We start from the raw sequence: 18,461 nt of genomic DNA, 5'->3' as shown, positions 1-18,461 counted from the left end.
TCATCTCCTTCCTTTGTCTGTCCTACCTGGGAACTGTGGTCCAGCTCACAGGGGCCATGGGCCTACTCTGATGCCCCACAGCTTCTGATTACAGCAGCTTTGCCTAATGTGCCACCCGGACCCCTATCCCAACTACCCCCACACGTTAAAGCCCTCTAGCCTTCTTTCTGCCTTCCCGTTCTTGCATATCTGGATGAAGAGCTTCCTCTCACCTTTCTGGAGAGCCCCAAGTTCTCCATCAATGGATTCAACCAAGTTCAGGTCAGACCGTGCCAAAACCCTTTCATTTGTATTGAACATAACTATTTACATATAGCATTTACATTGTGTTGAGTATCATACGTCTCCTAAAGATGATTTGACATCCACAGGAGGGCGGATGCAGCTTCTGGACAAATACCGTAACATTTTTAGAACATCTGAGGGTTTTGGTACCTGGCCACTCTCAGGCAGATTCGCTGTGCCCAGGGATAGCCTCCTTTCCAAACTCAAGCCTCCCTTGTTGAGGAAGAACTGCAGCAGCCTGGCATCTTCCTTCTGCTCCTGGTGCAATTCCCCATTGCGGCCAAATGCTCGTTGCCTAGAAGAACCAGACCTGCTCCAGGGCTGCAGTGGTATGAGCCTGCCATCCCAGGTGTCTACCCAACTCACCACCTGGGAAGTCTAGCATTGGTACACAACCCCTGCCCGTTAGCACAACAGGTACCAGTCTTTGGTAGACCCAGAGATGAAAGAAATCAAGGAAAGGAAACAGCAGACTTTCCCTAGTTCCTGACCTGGCTGGGACCCCAGCTGCATCCCCTGGGGGAATTCAGACTCCCATTGCCCCTGGATACCTGTCCAACCCCTGCCATGATCTTTTGCAGTTTGCTGGCTCGAGGGAGGTCTACCCGTCCAGTCTTTCCCATCCTCAGGGTTCTACTGCACATAGTCCAACCTGGGGTAAGCAGCCAGGCCTGTACCAGGTCATGTGTTTTTTGGCAAAGTCAGCTACCCGCAGTGTCCTTTTCTGCAAATGGGAACCTGTCCAGGCATCCCAGCCGCCTACGACACACATTCGTGGTAAATCAGAGAGGGGTCTGCTCCAAGGATCCTCCCAGACCCGTGGTGAAGAGCAGCCCAGGGGATGTCAAGGAGCCTTTCAGGACTGGCCTTCCCCAGGCAGGGAAAGCATACCAGGGGTCGGGGCACATGTGCAGGCGTGTTGTTACAGCAAATCCAAAGAGCTCTCATTGCGGTGGCCTGGGGGTGACTGTGACCCCAGTCAGGCAGATTGCTGGCTGGGTAGGGGCAGAGAGGATTAGAAGCCTCACATGGGCCTGGAAGTCATGTGGGACTCACCCAGCATTTGCCTTGGATTCATCTCAACCTCTGGCCCAGCCCTGAGCAACTTGAAAAGGCTCAGCAGTAATTAGAAGCATGTGGCTCCCCTTCCTGGCTCATGAGGGCGGGGGCATTGGCCGCCTGACGTGGGGCTTCTGAAAGAATGATTAGGTCCAATTGTCTCAATTATGCAAAGTAGGGCTGACATTTGTAGCCCAGAAGGCCTGGCTGGGGCAGGGGATGTGGGGGGACCACTTCAAAGGGAGCTGGCTTTCTGTGCCTACCACGCTGAGCAGCCTGGAAGCCAGGTCATGGGGCCATTGTCTCACAGGGATCATGAGGCCTGGGCATGGACACTCACATGCTCTCCATGTGGGCTGCTCTTTAAGAAGAGCGAGACCCCTCACCCAGTTTCCTGCCTGGGCCAAGGAAGAGGCTGGAGGAGGCCAGGTTGAACCCTTCCTGCTTGGCAGCTGAGGCAGGTAAGCCAGTAGCGGAGCTTGGCTTTTGGTCCCTTGCTTCTCTCTGCAAAGGTGGCTTCAGGGCCTCCTGGGAGTGAGTACTGGATCCAGACTCGGCCTGGGTTCCCAGAGTCTCGAGCTGACTGACAGTTTGGCTGGTGGAAGTTAGGGTCTGTCGGGTCAAGGAGCGGCTAATACTCAGAGTGTCCCTGGGTGGCAGTTTCTCCATGCAGGTGCCTTGAATTTGCAGGGACGTTCCAGGGCTGGGCGGCACCCACCCTCTCTCAGTTTCTTACCTCACCCCTTTCCTTTGGGAAAACAGACATCTTCCTCAAAAACCCCAAATCACCTAAGTGTACAGGGTGAGTGTGTACTTAGAAGCCTTCGCCGCAGGAGCGTGGGGCTGCTAAAGTTTAATTAGGCTTGAGGGAAATAGGGTGGAGGCCCCAGGCCTCTCGTTGATCCTTCACAACAGAAGTGTGGGCTGGACTCTAGACATGTTCAACAGCACATGCCAAGGCCAGCAATCCCACATGGAGGAATCTGTCCTGAGGGTAAGAGGACATCCACCCAGTATTTTGTACCACAGTGCGACCCAGGGTTGTCCAGTAACAGGGTGGACACAGATCCTGGTCTGTCCATCTGAAACATTATGAGACACTTCTACATGACGGAGGAAAAGGTACAATCACCATGCTCAGAGTAGTCATAGCCTTGGGAGTTGTACTGCCCGTGTCTAACCACATGTCTAATGTATCTGTAGAAAACAGGCAGGAGTGAGCATGTGGAAACATGACCATTGTCATTGTAGCCCGGAGGCTTTGAGAGGACCTGCTCATTTGTTCTTCTGTGTGTGTGTCTCTCTCTCTCTCTCTTTTTTTTTTTACTTCTGTAAGTTTCTATAACAATTTCTTTTTTAAAATGAATTTACTTTTATTTCGTGTACATTGGTCTCTTGCCTGTATGCATATCTGTGTTAGGGGTATTGGATCCTGAAGTTTGAGACAGTTGTGAGCTGACATGCGGGTGCTAGGAATTGAACCCCGGTCCTCTGGAAGAGCAGTCAGTGCTCCTAACCATTGAGTCATCTCTCCAGGTCCACCCCCTCCCCCGCCATAGAAACCTCTTTAAACCAAAATATGCATGTTTTTAAACCAAAAAAATCGACCTAATTAGTGGGGAAAATGGCAGTGTGCATAGCCAGTACTCGCCTTGATGTGGTGCAGGCACTGGGAATGAAGGTGGGGAGACAGGAGAGACGCGCACCCCGTCTTGTCTGGATTCAGTGCAGCAACAGGACTAAGGCCAGGCTCTCCCCAGGGGGAAGACAGGTTTGACTGGGGAAGGCTTCTCTCTGGCAGTGTTTTGTGTGGCATTTACGGTTATATTTGTAGCGCGAGTTGGCCACTCTCTTGCAGCTTATTTTAGAAATAAGAAAATGTCACTGGAAATGCCAATTCATGTCACATGTGTTTGCTGTGATTTGTTGTTTGCCTGATTATTTTCTAGAAATCTAGAACTTGATTTGACTCTCTCTGACTTACTTCTAAGTTTGTAAGTAGTACAATTAATGAGATGGCCCCAGACATTTGAGGTCGCTTGTCATCCCCAGGCTAAACTGAGCAAAAACAGATTTTCCAACAAGCCAAAAGTCTCTTACTTAGGGACATTAGGTGGTCCATGCCCCAGACACTTCGTAGTCAGGGGCAGTTCTCCCAGGCTCCCACAGAAAGTGTATATTACTGTTAACTCACGATTTTCCAGAAGTCACCTTTAGCTGGCATCCAAATGTGTGTGCAAGTGTGTGTGTGCGCGCACAAGTGTGCATGTGTGTACATGCATGTGCGTGCGAGTGTGTGTGTTTACAGTGCCACTCAGGAACAGGTGCAGTTCCAGGCCCTCCCCAGCAGCTGGGCCTCCTGTGTTTCTTATGTCCCCTTCCTTCTGGGGACATAAGTTTCCCCTCTGTGACTATGGCAAGCACAGGTATCCTCTCCCAGCTGAGTGCATTTGTCCCCCGTGCCTGCCCCTCCCCCACCCCCCCTCACCCCTGGGTTGGTAATGCTTGATGTGCTTGAAATTGACTACATTCCTATCTGAGGGCCTCCTCCTGATAACAGCACCAGGACAGGCAGATCCTCTGGCCTGGGGCAGGAAAGCTGGGTTCAGGGAAGACAGCCCATGAGGCCATTCCCCCCATTTGTTAATGACTGTAATGTAATGCATGAAGATGCAGAATATGCTAACATGTAGAATATGTTAAAACAGACAGGAGGGCTGCAGTGATCTTTGTGTCTCTGCCTCCCCAGCACTGTGATGACAAGTGAGTGCCAGCCGGCTTGGCTTCTTTTTGGGGGCATGAGGTAATAGTGAAGGTACCTTCCTGTGGCTTTGATTTCTGTTTCCCTAGTGATTTGTGATGTTGAACTACTTTTCAGGTGTTTGTTGGCTACTGCGCATCTTCCAGGGAGAACTGCCTGTTAAAAAGTCCTTTGCTGATTTTTCTTTTAGAATATATCAATTATTCTCTGATAATTTCAGACATGTGTACACTCTCTTGATCATACTCAACCCCAAATCTATCTCTCTTTCTTTCTTCTTCCCTCCCTTCCTCCCTCCCTCCCTCTCTCCCTCCCTCCCTCCCTTCCCCTTTCCCACTGAGTTCACTTAGTGCTGCCTTCTGGAACGCTGACTGACCTTCTTGGCCTGACCTTGTGCAGCTCTGACATAGCAGATAATTTCAGGGAGTCCGTAAGAGGGACTAGCACCCCACATCCAGAGGACAGCATTTTACCACACTCCTGCCCATCTTCCTGAGCTTACATTCTTCCTGTTCCTTTTCCTAAATGTTCCCTGCACCTTGTGCAGTGGGGCAGGTTGATTTAGATGTTCCATTTAGTGCTGAGCACTCCAGAAAGGGGCTACTCTGGCCAAGGTGGAAGGCAGCATTCACACACACACACACACACACACACACACACACACACACACACACACACGGAGAATTAGACATAGCTATATAAATGTAAATGGTATGAGGCAATTTAACATGTTTGTTTAACAAAACAGTTGTAATAGGTTTCCTCTTGGGACCTCTGACTACCAGAGCCCTCGGTTTTTGACCAGGTTTCCCATCGTACCAGGAGTAACTTCTCTCCTCTGGAGCACGCCGCAGATCTGGCCAGAAATAAGTTGGTTATCCCCGGAAACTCCATGCTCCTCTTGCACCAGTGGGCATGTCTTGCCTGGCGGGTTGATATTGCCATATGGTCCAATGCTGGGTAGGACAAATCTTTTCTCCCCTACTGGCATGCCTAGCACCTTCTAGCCCTGTAAAAACTAGCTGGCCGGGAGAAGGTTTTCAAGTCAGTACCAGTCTGATACCACTAAGTTTTGCAACCAAAAGGTATGGTACTTCCCTTTGCTTCTTTTCGGATGGCTGTACTTCTGTTGTTGAGTGATAAGGAACCTCATACAGCCTAGAAACTAGATCCTCACCAGATACACAATCTGTCATTTTTTTCTCCCTTTCTACAGGATATCCTTGGATATGCTTTTATGCACATTTTCTAACATAACGAAATCATTCGTCTGTTTTTTTGTTGTTGTTGTTGCTCATATTTTGGTGCCATTCAAATGTGCAATCTCAAGCCCAAGGTCATGGAGATTTAGCCTCATTTTCCTCTTTCTTCTAAGAGATTTGTAGTTTTAGCTCTTAACTTTAGGTCTGATTCCATTTGAGTTAGCTTTGTAAAGGGTGTGAGGTAAGGGTCTAAATTTATCCTCTGGTGCGTAAAAATACAACTTTCCAACACTATTTGTTGTGAGACCTTTTCCCACCACCACTGAGGGATCTTGATAGCCTCATCACACATCCGTTTTCCATAGAAAATGTGGATTTATTTCTAGGCACATCTATAACTGAAATTTTAAAATCATTGTCTTGCACATCAGCCAAGGGAACATTATGGTGGGGTGTTTGATTTCTCGAGGAGACACGCTTCTTTGGTTACTCACATTGTTTATGTTCTTGTGATAGAATCTCGCCATCTGGAGCTAAGTCACTGGTGGTGTTCCTTGGTGTAGATAGCGGGCCTTGCCAAAAAATGTCTCTTCAAAGTTCAAAGCGTCTCTAAAATTAAAAAGTCTCTCTAACAGTCCGAAATATCTTAACTGTGGGATCTGATAAAATTTAAGATAAACAAGTTGCATAATTTCATATTCCAAGAGGGAAGACTCAGGGCACAATCGCAGTCAAATCAAAACAAAACCGAGGTTTGATGGCGTAAAAAGTTCAGCTTCTCACATCTGGGACCCACTCGTAATTCTGTGGACCCCACAGGGCTCCCCAGTGGCCCTCCTCCAACTCTGCCCTCTGTCACACACACACAACTCTTATGACTTAGGTGGGCACCCCTCCATGGCTTCTGGCTTCGTGGCCGTCCATGATATTGGCATCTCCAAAATGTTGGGATTTGCACAGCAGTTGGGCTGCACCTTCACCCATAGCCTCTCCTGGCCTCTCTTCAGGGACTCTCACTTTGCTCCCTGGTGCCAGGCCTCACTTTCTTCCCACACCTCCGTTGGTGCTGGTGCTTCCACTGCAACTGAGTCTGCGCCTTCTCAATGGCCTCTCATGGCACGCGGCAGGGTCAGGTCTTAGTTATTCCTTGTGACTCTTTCGTGTTTTCAAAACCAGCACCCCTTGGATAGCTCTCGCATATTGCAAAGTTTGGCTCCTAACGTGAGATGCAGCCTTGGCCCCCACAGTCACAGTTTCTGTGTGCTGAGTCCGAGGCAATATCCCCAGACTTATGGTCTTCAACATTGCTGGACTCTTCCTAATCACACTGACTCTTCAGGACCAGCTGACCAGACACAAATTCTGAATTCAAACTATTGAATGGCCCCCACAGTCTTCATTTATCTCCGAAACTTTACAAGCCATGTCTCCATCTTCCGCATCCCTCCCAACATTCTTTTCTTCCAAGCTCCTACAGAGCTTGAGTTTTAAACATTCAACAGCTTTTCTAGCCCCAAGTTCAAATACCATCACAAACCTGTCTGTCATAGGAGTTCCCATGACCTGGTACAAATCTCCGCCTTACTTAGGGTTCCTTTTGCTTGGATAAACACCATAACCAAAAGCAACTTGGAGAGAAAGAGGGTTATTTCAGCTTACATGTCCCATCATGAAGTATCGAGGTTGTTTATGATCTTCCAGCTGTACTTTCACTGTATAATGCTTGTGGGAAGTCAGGGCAGGAACCTGGAGACAGGAACTGAAGCCAAAGCCATGGGCATGTGCTCTTTACTGGCTTGCTCCCCATCGTTTGCTCAGCCTGCTTCCTTAGATAACCCAGGAGGATTTCCCAGGGCCAGCACTGCCCACAGTGAGCTGAGTCTTCCCACATCAATCCTCAATCAAAGCAGCACCCCACAGGCTTGCTTACAGAGCACAATCATGGCAGCATCATCTCAATAAACATGCCTCCTCCCAGTATGTCTTGGCTTGTGTCAAGTTGACGAAAACCTGCCAGCGCACTGTAGTCACCCTGGCGCTGCACCTTGCCTCTCCCCAACACATGAACTTGCAGTTCCTGGAGAGGTCTGCCTTGAAAGGACCCCCAGATAGGCACAGTGTTGCTGTATAGCTCACACTGGTCTGGCCTTCACCCGTGATAGGGTTTGTGAAAATTCTAGGCCCTGGTACTCTGGGCAGACTGCAAGTCAGCATTTCCAATCTGCTTAGTCTTCAGCTGTGGCAAAATACACAAAATGTAAGGTACTCTCACCCTTTTCTTTTTCTGATGCTTTTTTAGTTGTCATACAAAATGCTGTGCTTTTTAGTATATCGTACACACATCTTATTGTATCTTACCCAAAGCTATAGACGCTTTATTAAAAACTTTATTGGTGTGTATTCATTCTATGTAATACTAGGTTTCATAAAGACAATTTCTTTCAAGTAAATCATGAACCTCGACCATATTCATCCCATACTTTCCCACTGGGTTCATACTCTCTGTATACTTATACATCTGTATACTTGCTGGGATGCACAAGTATCAATGTGCCGTCTGTCTTTCCGAGTCTGGCTGATTTCACCTATGGTGGCATTGACTACGCTCATATTATGGTACAGTCAATCTCAGCTATTGTCATCTTGCAAAGTGGAAACTCTGCCCCTATTAAATAACTCCGTATTTCCCCTCATTGCACCCTTGGCAGCTACTATTGCTGTCTCTGTCACTGGGAGTCTGACAGCTCTAGGAACCTCCTGCATACGGAGTCATACCGAGTTTGTCCTTCGACTGGCTTATTTCACTTAGCTTAGTGTCATCAGTGACCAGCCGTGTGGTAGGTAGCCTATGTCTGAATTTCTTTCTTTTTAAACCATGAATAACATTCCACTGCATGCCTGGCTCACACTGTGTGCATCCATCCATCCATCCATTGATGGACACTGGATTGATGGACACTTGGCTTTTTTTCATGACTTGGTTTTCACTCTTTGGGATTTAAACAAATAGAATTGTGAATCTGGTGCTAATTCTGTGCTGAATTTTAAAGAATTTCCACACCGACTTTTGCAATGACTCTCCTAGTCTCCACCTCACCAGTCATGAGTGCCATGACAGTTCCTTGTTCCCAGTGATGAGTCTGTGGAGTCCCGCCCACCGAGTAGGAAGGCCATCTCCAGTAGTTAGGGATGTGACTTGCTTTCCTCCTTCAACCCAGTTTCCTTGGGATTTTGTCACGATGGCAGGAAGCTGAATATGGCGTGGCCACCAGCAACATTACTAGAAGATGTTAGTGGTGCTGCAGCCGTGCCAAGGGGCGATGAGAAGCCCAGACTCAGAGCCTGCTGGTGCGGCCGGATAGCAGGTGTGAGAGTTCCTCACTTCGGCCGGGTCACCCTGGGACAGTCTCTTTTCCTTCCCTTTAAAATAAACCGTGCTTATTTTTAGAAAATTAAAAACGCAATATAAACAACGAAGAAATTAGAGAAAAATTATACACTCCCTACCAGCAAGTAGGAATTCTCTTCAACCTTTCTCTGGCAGTATTCAACACTTCCTTGTCTTGCAGCACTCCTCACCGTGGTGGGAACCCCGGAAACAACTCGCAACTTTGTGGGTGCGTGAAAAGGAATTCAGTACTGACGTGGGCTGGGATGTATATAAACCTGGAAAACATCACACGAAGTGTAAGAAGCCAGGTGTGGAAGATCACGTGATTCTACTCGTCCAAGATGCCATACATGACAGCTGTTGCCAGGAGCTGGTAGTGGGGGTGAATGGGAAGTAACACTAACAAGTCCATGATGATTTCTAATGTTTTTATTCAGTGTGTGTGTGTGTGTGTGTGTCTGTATGTGTGTGTATGTGTGTGCATCTGTGTGTATGTGTGTATGCGTATGTGTGTATGTGTGTGTCTCTGTGTGTGTGTGCGTGTGTGTGTGTATGGGTGTGTCTGTATGTGTGTGTATGTGTGTGTGTGAGTGTGTGCGTGTGTGTATGTGTGTGCATACGTGTGTATGTGTGTATATGTGTGTATGTATGTGTGTGTATGTGTGCGTATGTGTGTATGCGTATGTGTGTGTGTGTGTGAGTGTGTGCGTGTGTGTATGTGTGTGCATACGTGTGTATGTGTGTATATGTGTGTATGCGTATATGTGTGTGTGTGTGTGCGCGCGCACGCGCATGTGTTTACCATGGTGCGGGTGTACTGTACTGTTTGTAAGAGTCAGTGCTCTCCTGCTACAGTGTAGATTCTAGGAGCTGAACTCAGAACTTCAGGCTTGGCGACAAGTGACTTGCCTGCTAAGTCCTTTAGTTAGCCCACGTGACTATTTCATGGGAGCCCTGAGATGATCTGGTGGAGATGGTGCTGATGGCCATACAATCCCTGAAATGGGACTGAAAGCGCCAAGCTAGAAGCTTTAAGGAAAATTTTAGGTCTTGTAGCTTATACCTTAATTATTCACTTTGGACAGTTTTACACATGTGTACAATGCACTTTGATCCTATTCGCACCATTACCTCCTTCATCCCCTCTCTCTCCTGTTAACACCCCCTTTCCCCATCTGGTCCCCCTTTCAGTCTCTCTCTGTGTGACTTTACTTGGGGTCACTTGTCTAGGTGACAGTGGGAGGGGATTTACCAGAGACAGACAACTGACCAGTCCACACTCCTGAGGAAGACACTGGCCCTCCCCTGCCTTGTAGACCACCCTCTTTTCCTGGGACTCCCACTTGGGACTCGCCCTGAAGTATCCCCAGGGCAATGTCCCTGGCAAGGACAGAGGGAGCCCTGACACTGGGACGCCTGGCCTTTCACATAGGCCAGCCCTGGGCCTCTGAGGGATTTTGAAAATCAGCCTCTAGAATTAAGGTCTCCCTGCCATCATAGGCACCGTATCACTTGAGTCTGACACCAGCTTAAAGTCCCCAAATTAGGGGCGGCATCACCTCCATTCACAGAAGCTTGACAATGTTAGGGTTTGCTTTGTCACAGAGGTGGAGAGACTGTGCCTAAATTGAGACACAAGAGCCAGAAAGGCCTTGGCCATAGGCCAGGGCCTCCCCTGAAGCAGAGGGTGGAGCAGGAAAGGATGATTGTGGGCTTTAATCCCTTGTGCACATAAGAGCTCTCTGGCTAGGGAGCCTTCTGACTTTCTGCAACGGAGAGCTATGCTGGTGAGCTGGTGCTCCCCTTGGTGGGCCCCCTCCCTCCGGGATCCAGGCAAGGGTGGAGCCCCACAGTTACCTGCGAAGGGAAGGAGCGTCAGCCAGTTTCCTCACCTCCTGGGGGATATAAGGAGAAGCCAGCAGTCTAGACTTCTCTTAAGCGCTAACACCAACTAGCCCATACTTTGTATGCAGGAGTCCGGCCAAGCTCCTGTGTGGGACGAGCAGCCGTGGGGGAGAGTCTGAGTCTCTGCGCTAAATATACACATGAAATGAGTGGTTTCTCCTGACTAAACTGGCCCACAAATCAGCCATTTGACTGTGGCGTTTGCTGTTAATTTTGGCCCCAGAAATGACCACTGCGTAAACAGACTCATGTAGCTGGAAACCAGTGTTTACCCTTGGAAGCCACTTCTCCCGCTTCTGCCGGGGCAGAGTCACACCCCGCCTTCGCAGCCTGCCCAGGTCACCCTTGCCCCCTGCCCTAGCCTTCTCAAGGGGATGTCCTAGCAGCCCTACTTCCTCCCATAGTCTCCGTGTTTGGTCACCCTTCTTCAAGAACAGACAAGAAGGTCAAGTTGTTACGCATCTTGTGAACCTCCCCCCCATATCACTTGGAACCCCTACTTCCCAGCTCTTCTCATGGGCAAACTTCTCCAGGGCAGCTTCAGGAAGCTCCAGGGCAGCTTCACTCAGACCTTATACCGTAAGCCGCATTAAAACCTAGAGAATTCAGACTCTGATCTTACACAGGACACCTTGGCTGTTTTACAGATGAGTCTATCAAAAAATAAACATAGGGGTAACTAGTAGCTCCCCTTTCTCATCAGCCTGCTCTCCCTCATATCTTTCCCACTGCTCACCCAGGACCCACATGCTAACATTCTTTGGGGTTAAGATTTTGAATGAAGCAGGGCTGACGACATCAGCTGTACTTGATTAGGGCCACAAGCAAAGGCAGTTGTTTGAGACCCAGAAAGACCCACCTTTTCAGAAACTAGAGAGGAAAAGCAAAGCTGACGCCCCGTCGGGAAGAGACTCACACTGAGGCTGCTCCATCTCGGTGCTGCCAGGGGTGGGAGAAACACAGACCCAAATGCCAGGGCACACAGACTCCTGGCCCAGTTTCTTAATCCACTTTGTATGCCCGAGTAGGTGAGTGTGAAAGCCAGGGCAGGACATCCGGTGCCTTTACGCTGCTCTCCACTGTGTTGCCTTGAACCAGGGTCTCCCACTGCTCTGGAAGTTCACAATTTCAGCTAGGCTGGCCAGCCAGGGAGCTCTCAGGACCCATCTGTCTCCACACACACCCCTGCGGTAGTGGAGGTGCAGACGCAGGGAATGCCTGTCTTTTTTCATGTATGCTGGGATTCTAACTCAGGTCACCCACTGAGCCTCTTCCTCAACATCCTTCCTCCTGCCTTTCTTACTCCAGGGTGCCTGAAAGCAGCAGAAAGGATAGAGGCTAGGCATGCGTTTGGCCTTTTATTTATTATTTTATGTGTATGGGTGTTTTGCCTGGGTGAGTGCCTGGTGTCCAAATAGGTCAGGAGAGGGTGTTGTGTCTCCTGGAACTAGAGTTTCAGCTGACTGTGAGCTGCCATCTGGGTGCTGGGAAGAGAATCATTTGGTCCTCTGGAAGAGAAGCTGGCACTGTTAACCACTGAACAGCCAATCCAGACCCTTGCTTTGTTTCTCAGAGAGTCTCGCTAGTAGTTCAAACTCCTGACAATTCTGCATCAGACTTCTGAGTGCTGTGTGAGCCACCAACCCACCTTCTTAAACTGTGAATGGTGATCCCAGTGGAGCAGGGTGTCAGGGTGGAGATCTAGGAACTCTGGGTGCAGCAAAAGGTGTCTTAACTGGGATGACCAGACATCAGCTCAAAGCCAAACACACCGTGAATGCAACAGGTCTCTGGTGGTGTACGTGGGTGTGATATGACTTGGCTTCACAGCGCCTGGGTCTTGAGTGCACTGCCCAGATGAGAGCTCTGCACTAGGCAGGCGTGCAGCCATCACCGCCTGGAATGCACAGGCTCAGACCGTGGTCTCTGCTGAGTCCCGGGGCTTTTGCTAACTGTGGTGCTCTTATAGAAGCATAATGATTTAATAATGGAAAGCAAACACGTGTAATATTTTCCTAACCACCTCTCCACATGTAAGTACCAAGTTAGGGTGGTTCTGGATGTGTTAGAACATCTGATTTTAAAGACTGCTATTTGATTTGTGGACTTGAGCTTTATTCTAAAATGTTATTGAGTTTTGTCTTGGGATTGGAATAAATTTCCAACCAATTCTGAAATGGTCCTAAACACAGTCTGCATGGTGTGTTTATATGAGGCAGCGCTCTTAACACTGACAATTATAAAACTAAAACATCAATCAGTTCTGAATGGTGTTAAAGATGATCTGAACCACGCGGTATCAAATATTCAGCGAGGACTGAACTCTTTATGGCAAGATGAAGAAGTACATACGTTGATTAGTGTGTAGGATTGCTTTCATCCCCAACAAATGGCAAAGTTATGTATTATAATATCAAAGAATTATTACAGCATATAATATCAATCAAATAGTTGTTTAAATGCTTTTCTTTATGATTTATTATCAATAAATGTTATACAGATATACACATATGCTTTACATACTAAACTTCTGGAGACTGTATAAATTTCTCACATGAAGACTTTTGAGTCTGCTTTGTTGTTGAGCTGGGCTTGAATATTCTGCTCCTGGATTCTGGGCTGGATGAAGCTCCTACTGACTTCCCTGTGTTCCATCCTCTGAGCTGATCCATTTCTGTCAAGAACACGAAAGCACCAGCTTCCAAGGCACAGTGTTCAAGACCCAGTAGTTCTCAACCTTCCTGATGCTGTGACCCTTTAACACAGCTCCTCATGGTGTGGTGACCCCAAACCATAACATTATTTTCATTGCTACTTCATAACTGTACTTCTACTGTTATGAATTGCAATGTAAATATTGTTTGGGAGATAGAGGTTTGTCAAAGGGGTTACAACACACAGGTTGAGAACCATCATCGGGAAATTATTAAATTATTTGTGCATGGGACTTTAGTTCAGTGGTGGAGTGTTTGCCTAGCATATACGAGGATTTTGGACTGATTGATCCCTAGGGTATTCATCCATGTGCACTTAAACACACACACACACACACACACACACACACACACACACACACACACGGGTAGGAAAGAGGCATTCCTTTTCTACTGTAATAAACACTCTGACAAAACCCTTGGGGGCGGGAAGGCTTATTGGGCTTACACTTTCAGGTCAGTCTATCACTGAGGGAAGTCAGGACAGAACCAAAGCAGGAATGAAACCAACCCCATCCAGCAATGCTGCTTACTGGCTCTCTCACTGGTTTGGATTTAGCTAGCTTTCTCATACGGTCCAGATCTAGGGATAGCACCTCCCATAGTAGACTAGACCCTCTTACATCAATTAGAAATCAAGATGATGCCCCCACAGGCATGCCCACAAGCCAGTCTGATCTGAGCAATTTTCAACTGAGGTTCACTCGGTCCAGGTGATTCTAGGCGTGTCAAGTTGACAAATTGACAAGAAAAGCTAAGGAGTGCATGCACCACCATCACATGGTCATTTGAAGGGTGAGGCACATGTCATTGGCTTCTGAAGACCCCTGGAGAAGGATTTTAGTTACAGTCATTGTCATTGTTTAAAAAGACACTGAGTGATCAATGGACTTGCCCAGAAACGCTTCTTTGAGAGGAACACAGTAGTCCTGTCTATGTCGCTGGGCTGGGCAGGGCTCTAGTGAAGCAGCAGGTGGATATCTGATCCTTGACCTGAACTGACTTGAAAGCTATTCTGTGATACTCTGTTGTCACTGCCCCTATCCTGGGAGGCAACTTCAAAGGGACAGGAAGTCCCTAAGTCAATATCAGTGTCAGGTATGGGGACCAGGACATCAAGACCCCACTGAGGCCTGTCCCTCTAGACACTAGAGTCACACCCTAGTCTCAGATAACACTGCTGTGCTCCCAAGCAGCCATGAACATGAGGTTTTATAGGCCACTTCTTTAAGATGTTACCTAGGATCCTCGTGTGGAGCAAGTATCTGCTAAGCTACCCATTACCATCCCAGAGAGGTCACACAAACCAGCACAACACACATGCCATGCACATTCCACACAATACAGCACACACATTCTACATATCTAACACATAACACACACACAAATACACAAACCACCCACATATTTCCATTACCACATTCTCCCACATACAAACACACACCACATCTATGCATACCACAATACATACATCTATGAAACTGAATCATGTATTAATAGGCATACATGATGCTCAGGTTGTCCACACACATTATCAGCATGTGCACTCACATGCGCATGCGACACACATACACATACACATACACACACATGCACACACACACATGCGCACATACACTGTTAACTCTCCTCCAGTCAGCCTGGACAGGTTTTGCCAGGGCCCTCCCAACACCTTCTCCCAGAGGGATCTGCTGACTCTCCACCTCCAGTCTCCTCCTGAGGAAGGCCAATCACTTCATTGCTCTGAGCCTCCTCCATGTGAGGGTGCTTTGGTGTCTGAGGACAATATACTTGAACAAAGACATCTGGGCCTCGACCTTCTCCATAAAAAAAGCCACCGCAGGAAGATCTCTCAATCCTGTGGCCTGGATCCCCATGCTGCCCCACCCCTTCTCCCTGTATTTTCTCAGTCATCGCCTGCTATTTTTAGAGGGCAAAGGACATGCACCCTCTGCTTCCTTTTCCTTTGAAAGTCTCCACAGTCCCCAGCACAGAGCCTTGTGTAACCAGCTCATTCATTCCTGGCCGTCCAGATCTGAATAATCACACCTAAACTATATTAGTTACAACACTGCCCAGTCTATTAGCTCAACCTTATTAACTAACTCTTACATCTCAGATTAACCCATTTCTATCAGTCTGTGTATGGCACGAGGCTGTGGCCTACTGATATGGCTCCAGCGTGTCCTTCTCCTTCAGCAGCTACATGGCATCCCCTTGACTCTGTCTACTCTCTTTCCATATATCTCTTCCAGTCTGGCTGTATTCTGCTCTGTCATAGGCCAAAGCAGCTTTATTTATTAGCCAATAAAAGCAGCACGTATAAAGAAGGCTATCCCACATGAGCCTTGCACAAAGGATATCTTCAGCCAGTGGATGCCAGTGAACTAAGTCCAGCAAGTGGGAAACAAACACATGTTTCTAGACACCTCTCTTACAAAATACCAGATCCCTAAACACACGCGACCCTTCGATTGAAATGACCACTCAGGTATCATAGGCAAGGCCAAGGCCATAACTCAGCCTTGAGTGAGACATTAGAGTCCCCAGCATTACAGAAAAGAAATACACACACACACACACACACACACACACACACACACAGAGAGAGAGAGAGAGAGAGAGAGAGAGAGAGAGAGAGAGAGAGAGAGAATAGGAAATTTCCTAGTAATGTCATGTGAATTTTTTAAAAAATTAATTGATTGATTGTACTCATGTGTAATGGTGCACGGGCAGAGCAGAGGACAAGACAACTTGCAGGAATCTGTTCTCTCCTGACTTGTAGATTCCAGGGATTGAACTCAGCTCGTCAGGCATGGTGGCAAACACCTTTCCCCACTGACCCGTCTTGCAGGCCATATGGTTTTTTTCATGAGCCCTGGTGATGGCTTATGGAATCTAATTTTCATTCTTTTCTCTTCCAGGGTCAGAAAGCTTGGATTGAGAAAACATTTTGCAAAAGGGAATGCATCTTTGTAATTCCCAGTACAAAAGACCCAAACAGGTATGTTGGATGCTATTGTGGAGGTATTATGTGAGTCAGGGCTTGTCCAGCATGCCTCAGCAACTATTCTAATGCCTGTGGGAGAAGGGAGTGGAGGCAAGGACATGCCAGAATTTGTCACCACAGGAGCCATTAATACAGATTCACGGGGCTAATAAGTGCCATTATTAAAAGGCAAATGCCATAATACAGAATTTCTCTTTGCACCTCTTCCCTGGGCCCTCTCTCAGCCAGAACTTTGGAAGTCTCAGGATATCTTCTGGGGTGTCTGCAGCTCAACTCCCTAATTTATTTATATGAAAGGAACTTCTGTCATTGGGAAAGATTAAAACAATGTATATGCAGAACACAGGACCAAGTAATCTTTTCAAGTACATGTGATCATTTCCAAGACAGACCCTAGGCCAAGTTGTGACATAAGCCTCCCTATTCTCAAACAAGTCAAGGCCTCGTCCTGAACCATAATTAAATAAAGTCAGAAACTAATAGAAGAAGAAAAAAAATTGGCACCTCGTAAAGTGAAGATACTCCTCAGTAACCAGTAGATCAAGGTTGAAATCAGATGGGGAATAAAATATTCCAAGATAAATTAGAATAAAGATATAACACAGCAAAGCTGCGGAGATGCACTCATACAGGCTGAGAGGGAGATTTGTGCCCATAAACCCCTGGATTAAGAAAGAGGAATTTCTAAATAAACACCCTAGCTGTCCAGCAGAAGCCATGGGAAAAATAGGAGCAGAGTGAACAGAAAGCAAGCAGAAGGCAGCCCTGCTTCAAGAGAAAAATGAGGCGGCCCACACTGTAGGACAGAGGGACTTCAGGGGCAGAAGTCAAAAGCTGTTCTTGGAAAAGAACAAAACCCTGTGAATCAGTCAGCCAAGCTGATGAGGACTGGAATGGCAGGGTTGAGAGCAACAGCCAGTATTAAACAAAAGCCAGCATGAAGAAATACTGTGATTTGTACAACAAATTAGAATTTAGCAAATTCCCAGAAAGGTACAAGCTACCGAAGCTAGCTCGGGGGAGAAATACCCAACGGAAGCACACTTAAGTAACTGTTGCGATTAGGGTCAGTGATCTAAAGCCTCCACATTGGCCCTCATTAACAGTCAGAATGAACCCACGTCCAGACAGTCTCTCCCCACTGACTTCTGAAGCCATTCCAGAAGAAACAACACAAATCCTCCACACACTCTGCCCAAAACATGTTGGGAGCACTCTGCCGACTCGTTGCATGAAGCCAGTAATACAGATTCCCAAAATGAGACATTAGACATTAGTGAAAGAAATGAATGAAGTTCCAAGCAGTTTGGAAACCATCCCTGCTCACATATCCAAAGATATGTCTCTATTAAAACAGCAATGCGCACAAAATGATCCACAAATTCAACTTAATCCTAGATGACAACTAATCTTGATGTCAAGTTGACTAGATTAAGAAACACATCCATTAGTGGCCCACACTTCTGGGCTTGTCTGTAAGGGTGGTTACAGAAAGGGGTAGCTAAGGGAGGAAGGTCTTCCCAGAATGTGAGAGACACCAACCCCAAGGCCAGGACCCTGGTACAGCAAGAGGGAGAACAAGGACATCTAACATGGGCCTTCTCGCTGTGTCCTGGCCTCTGAGAGGTGACCTGTTCTGTCCATCCTTCTCTCTGCCATGATGGACGAAGCTCTCTGAAACTGTGAACTAAGTCTTTCCTCCTTATTGTGGCTTCTTTTATTGTTCAATTAAAAAATAAATCTTGAGAGTCAGATAATAAGGGAATAAAGCTGGAAGATTCACAGAGTGATGAAGAAACACTCATCCCCCCCTCTTCTCCACCTTCCCTGATCAAAAAGGCCCCTCCTCATTTTTTCCTGTGTGCCCCTTTATCTTCTTCTAGTCAACCAGAAAACTCTATGGTTCACTCCAGCTGGCTGAATGTGAACTCCACCCTCCCAACCGATGTCCAACTCCATTAGTGGTCTCGGAGTAAGAACACAAACAAATCTTCAGAATGTTCCCCACATGACAGCCACAGAAACCTGACTGACGTTACCCCTCTGGAGGCTTTGTTATAGAAACTGACACTCGAGCTCCAAAATGTACATGAACTTTTGTAAGAAGCCAGGACAGTGAAAAGAACTTGATGGA

The 18,461-nt window shown here is 47.4% G+C and overlaps 1 protein-coding gene and 1 long non-coding RNA gene across 5 annotated transcripts in view; one reads left to right on the top strand and one right to left on the bottom strand.

Annotated features, from left to right (window-relative positions):
- The window catches only part of Trpm1 (transient receptor potential cation channel subfamily M member 1), a 118,830-nt gene that overhangs the window by 29,448 nt on the left and 70,921 nt on the right, over window positions 1-18,461 (top strand). For both annotated transcript variants that reach the window (XM_087901593.1, XM_087901592.1), the window contains exon 2: window positions 16,242-16,321. In XM_087901593.1, the coding sequence (XP_087757719.1) occupies window positions 16,242-16,321 (80 nt within the window). The remainder of the gene's footprint in view (window positions 1-16,241; window positions 16,322-18,461) is intronic.
- The window catches only part of LOC125400661 (uncharacterized), a 28,104-nt gene continuing 14,447 nt past the window's right edge, over window positions 4,805-18,461 (bottom strand). Inside the window, exons 1-3 of one of the 3 annotated variants that reach the window (XR_007232042.3) lie at window positions 11,463-11,702; window positions 8,815-8,973; window positions 4,805-8,727 (exon numbers count right to left, since the gene is read on the bottom strand). This is a non-coding gene — a long non-coding RNA (uncharacterized LOC125400661). Of the gene's footprint in view, window positions 8,728-8,814; window positions 8,974-10,555; window positions 10,691-11,462; window positions 11,703-18,461 lie in introns of those variants that run through there. The other 2 variants (XR_015736419.1, XR_015736420.1) reach the window with 2 other exon arrangements.

This window comes from Myodes glareolus, chromosome 24 (assembly GCF_982192425.1).
Source record: "Myodes glareolus chromosome 24, mMyoGla1.1, whole genome shotgun sequence".
Classification (NCBI taxonomy): domain Eukaryota; kingdom Metazoa; phylum Chordata; class Mammalia; order Rodentia; family Cricetidae; genus Myodes; species Myodes glareolus.
The sequence above is the reverse complement of the archived record's forward strand: the minus strand, read 5'-3'. Positions and strand labels throughout refer to the sequence as shown.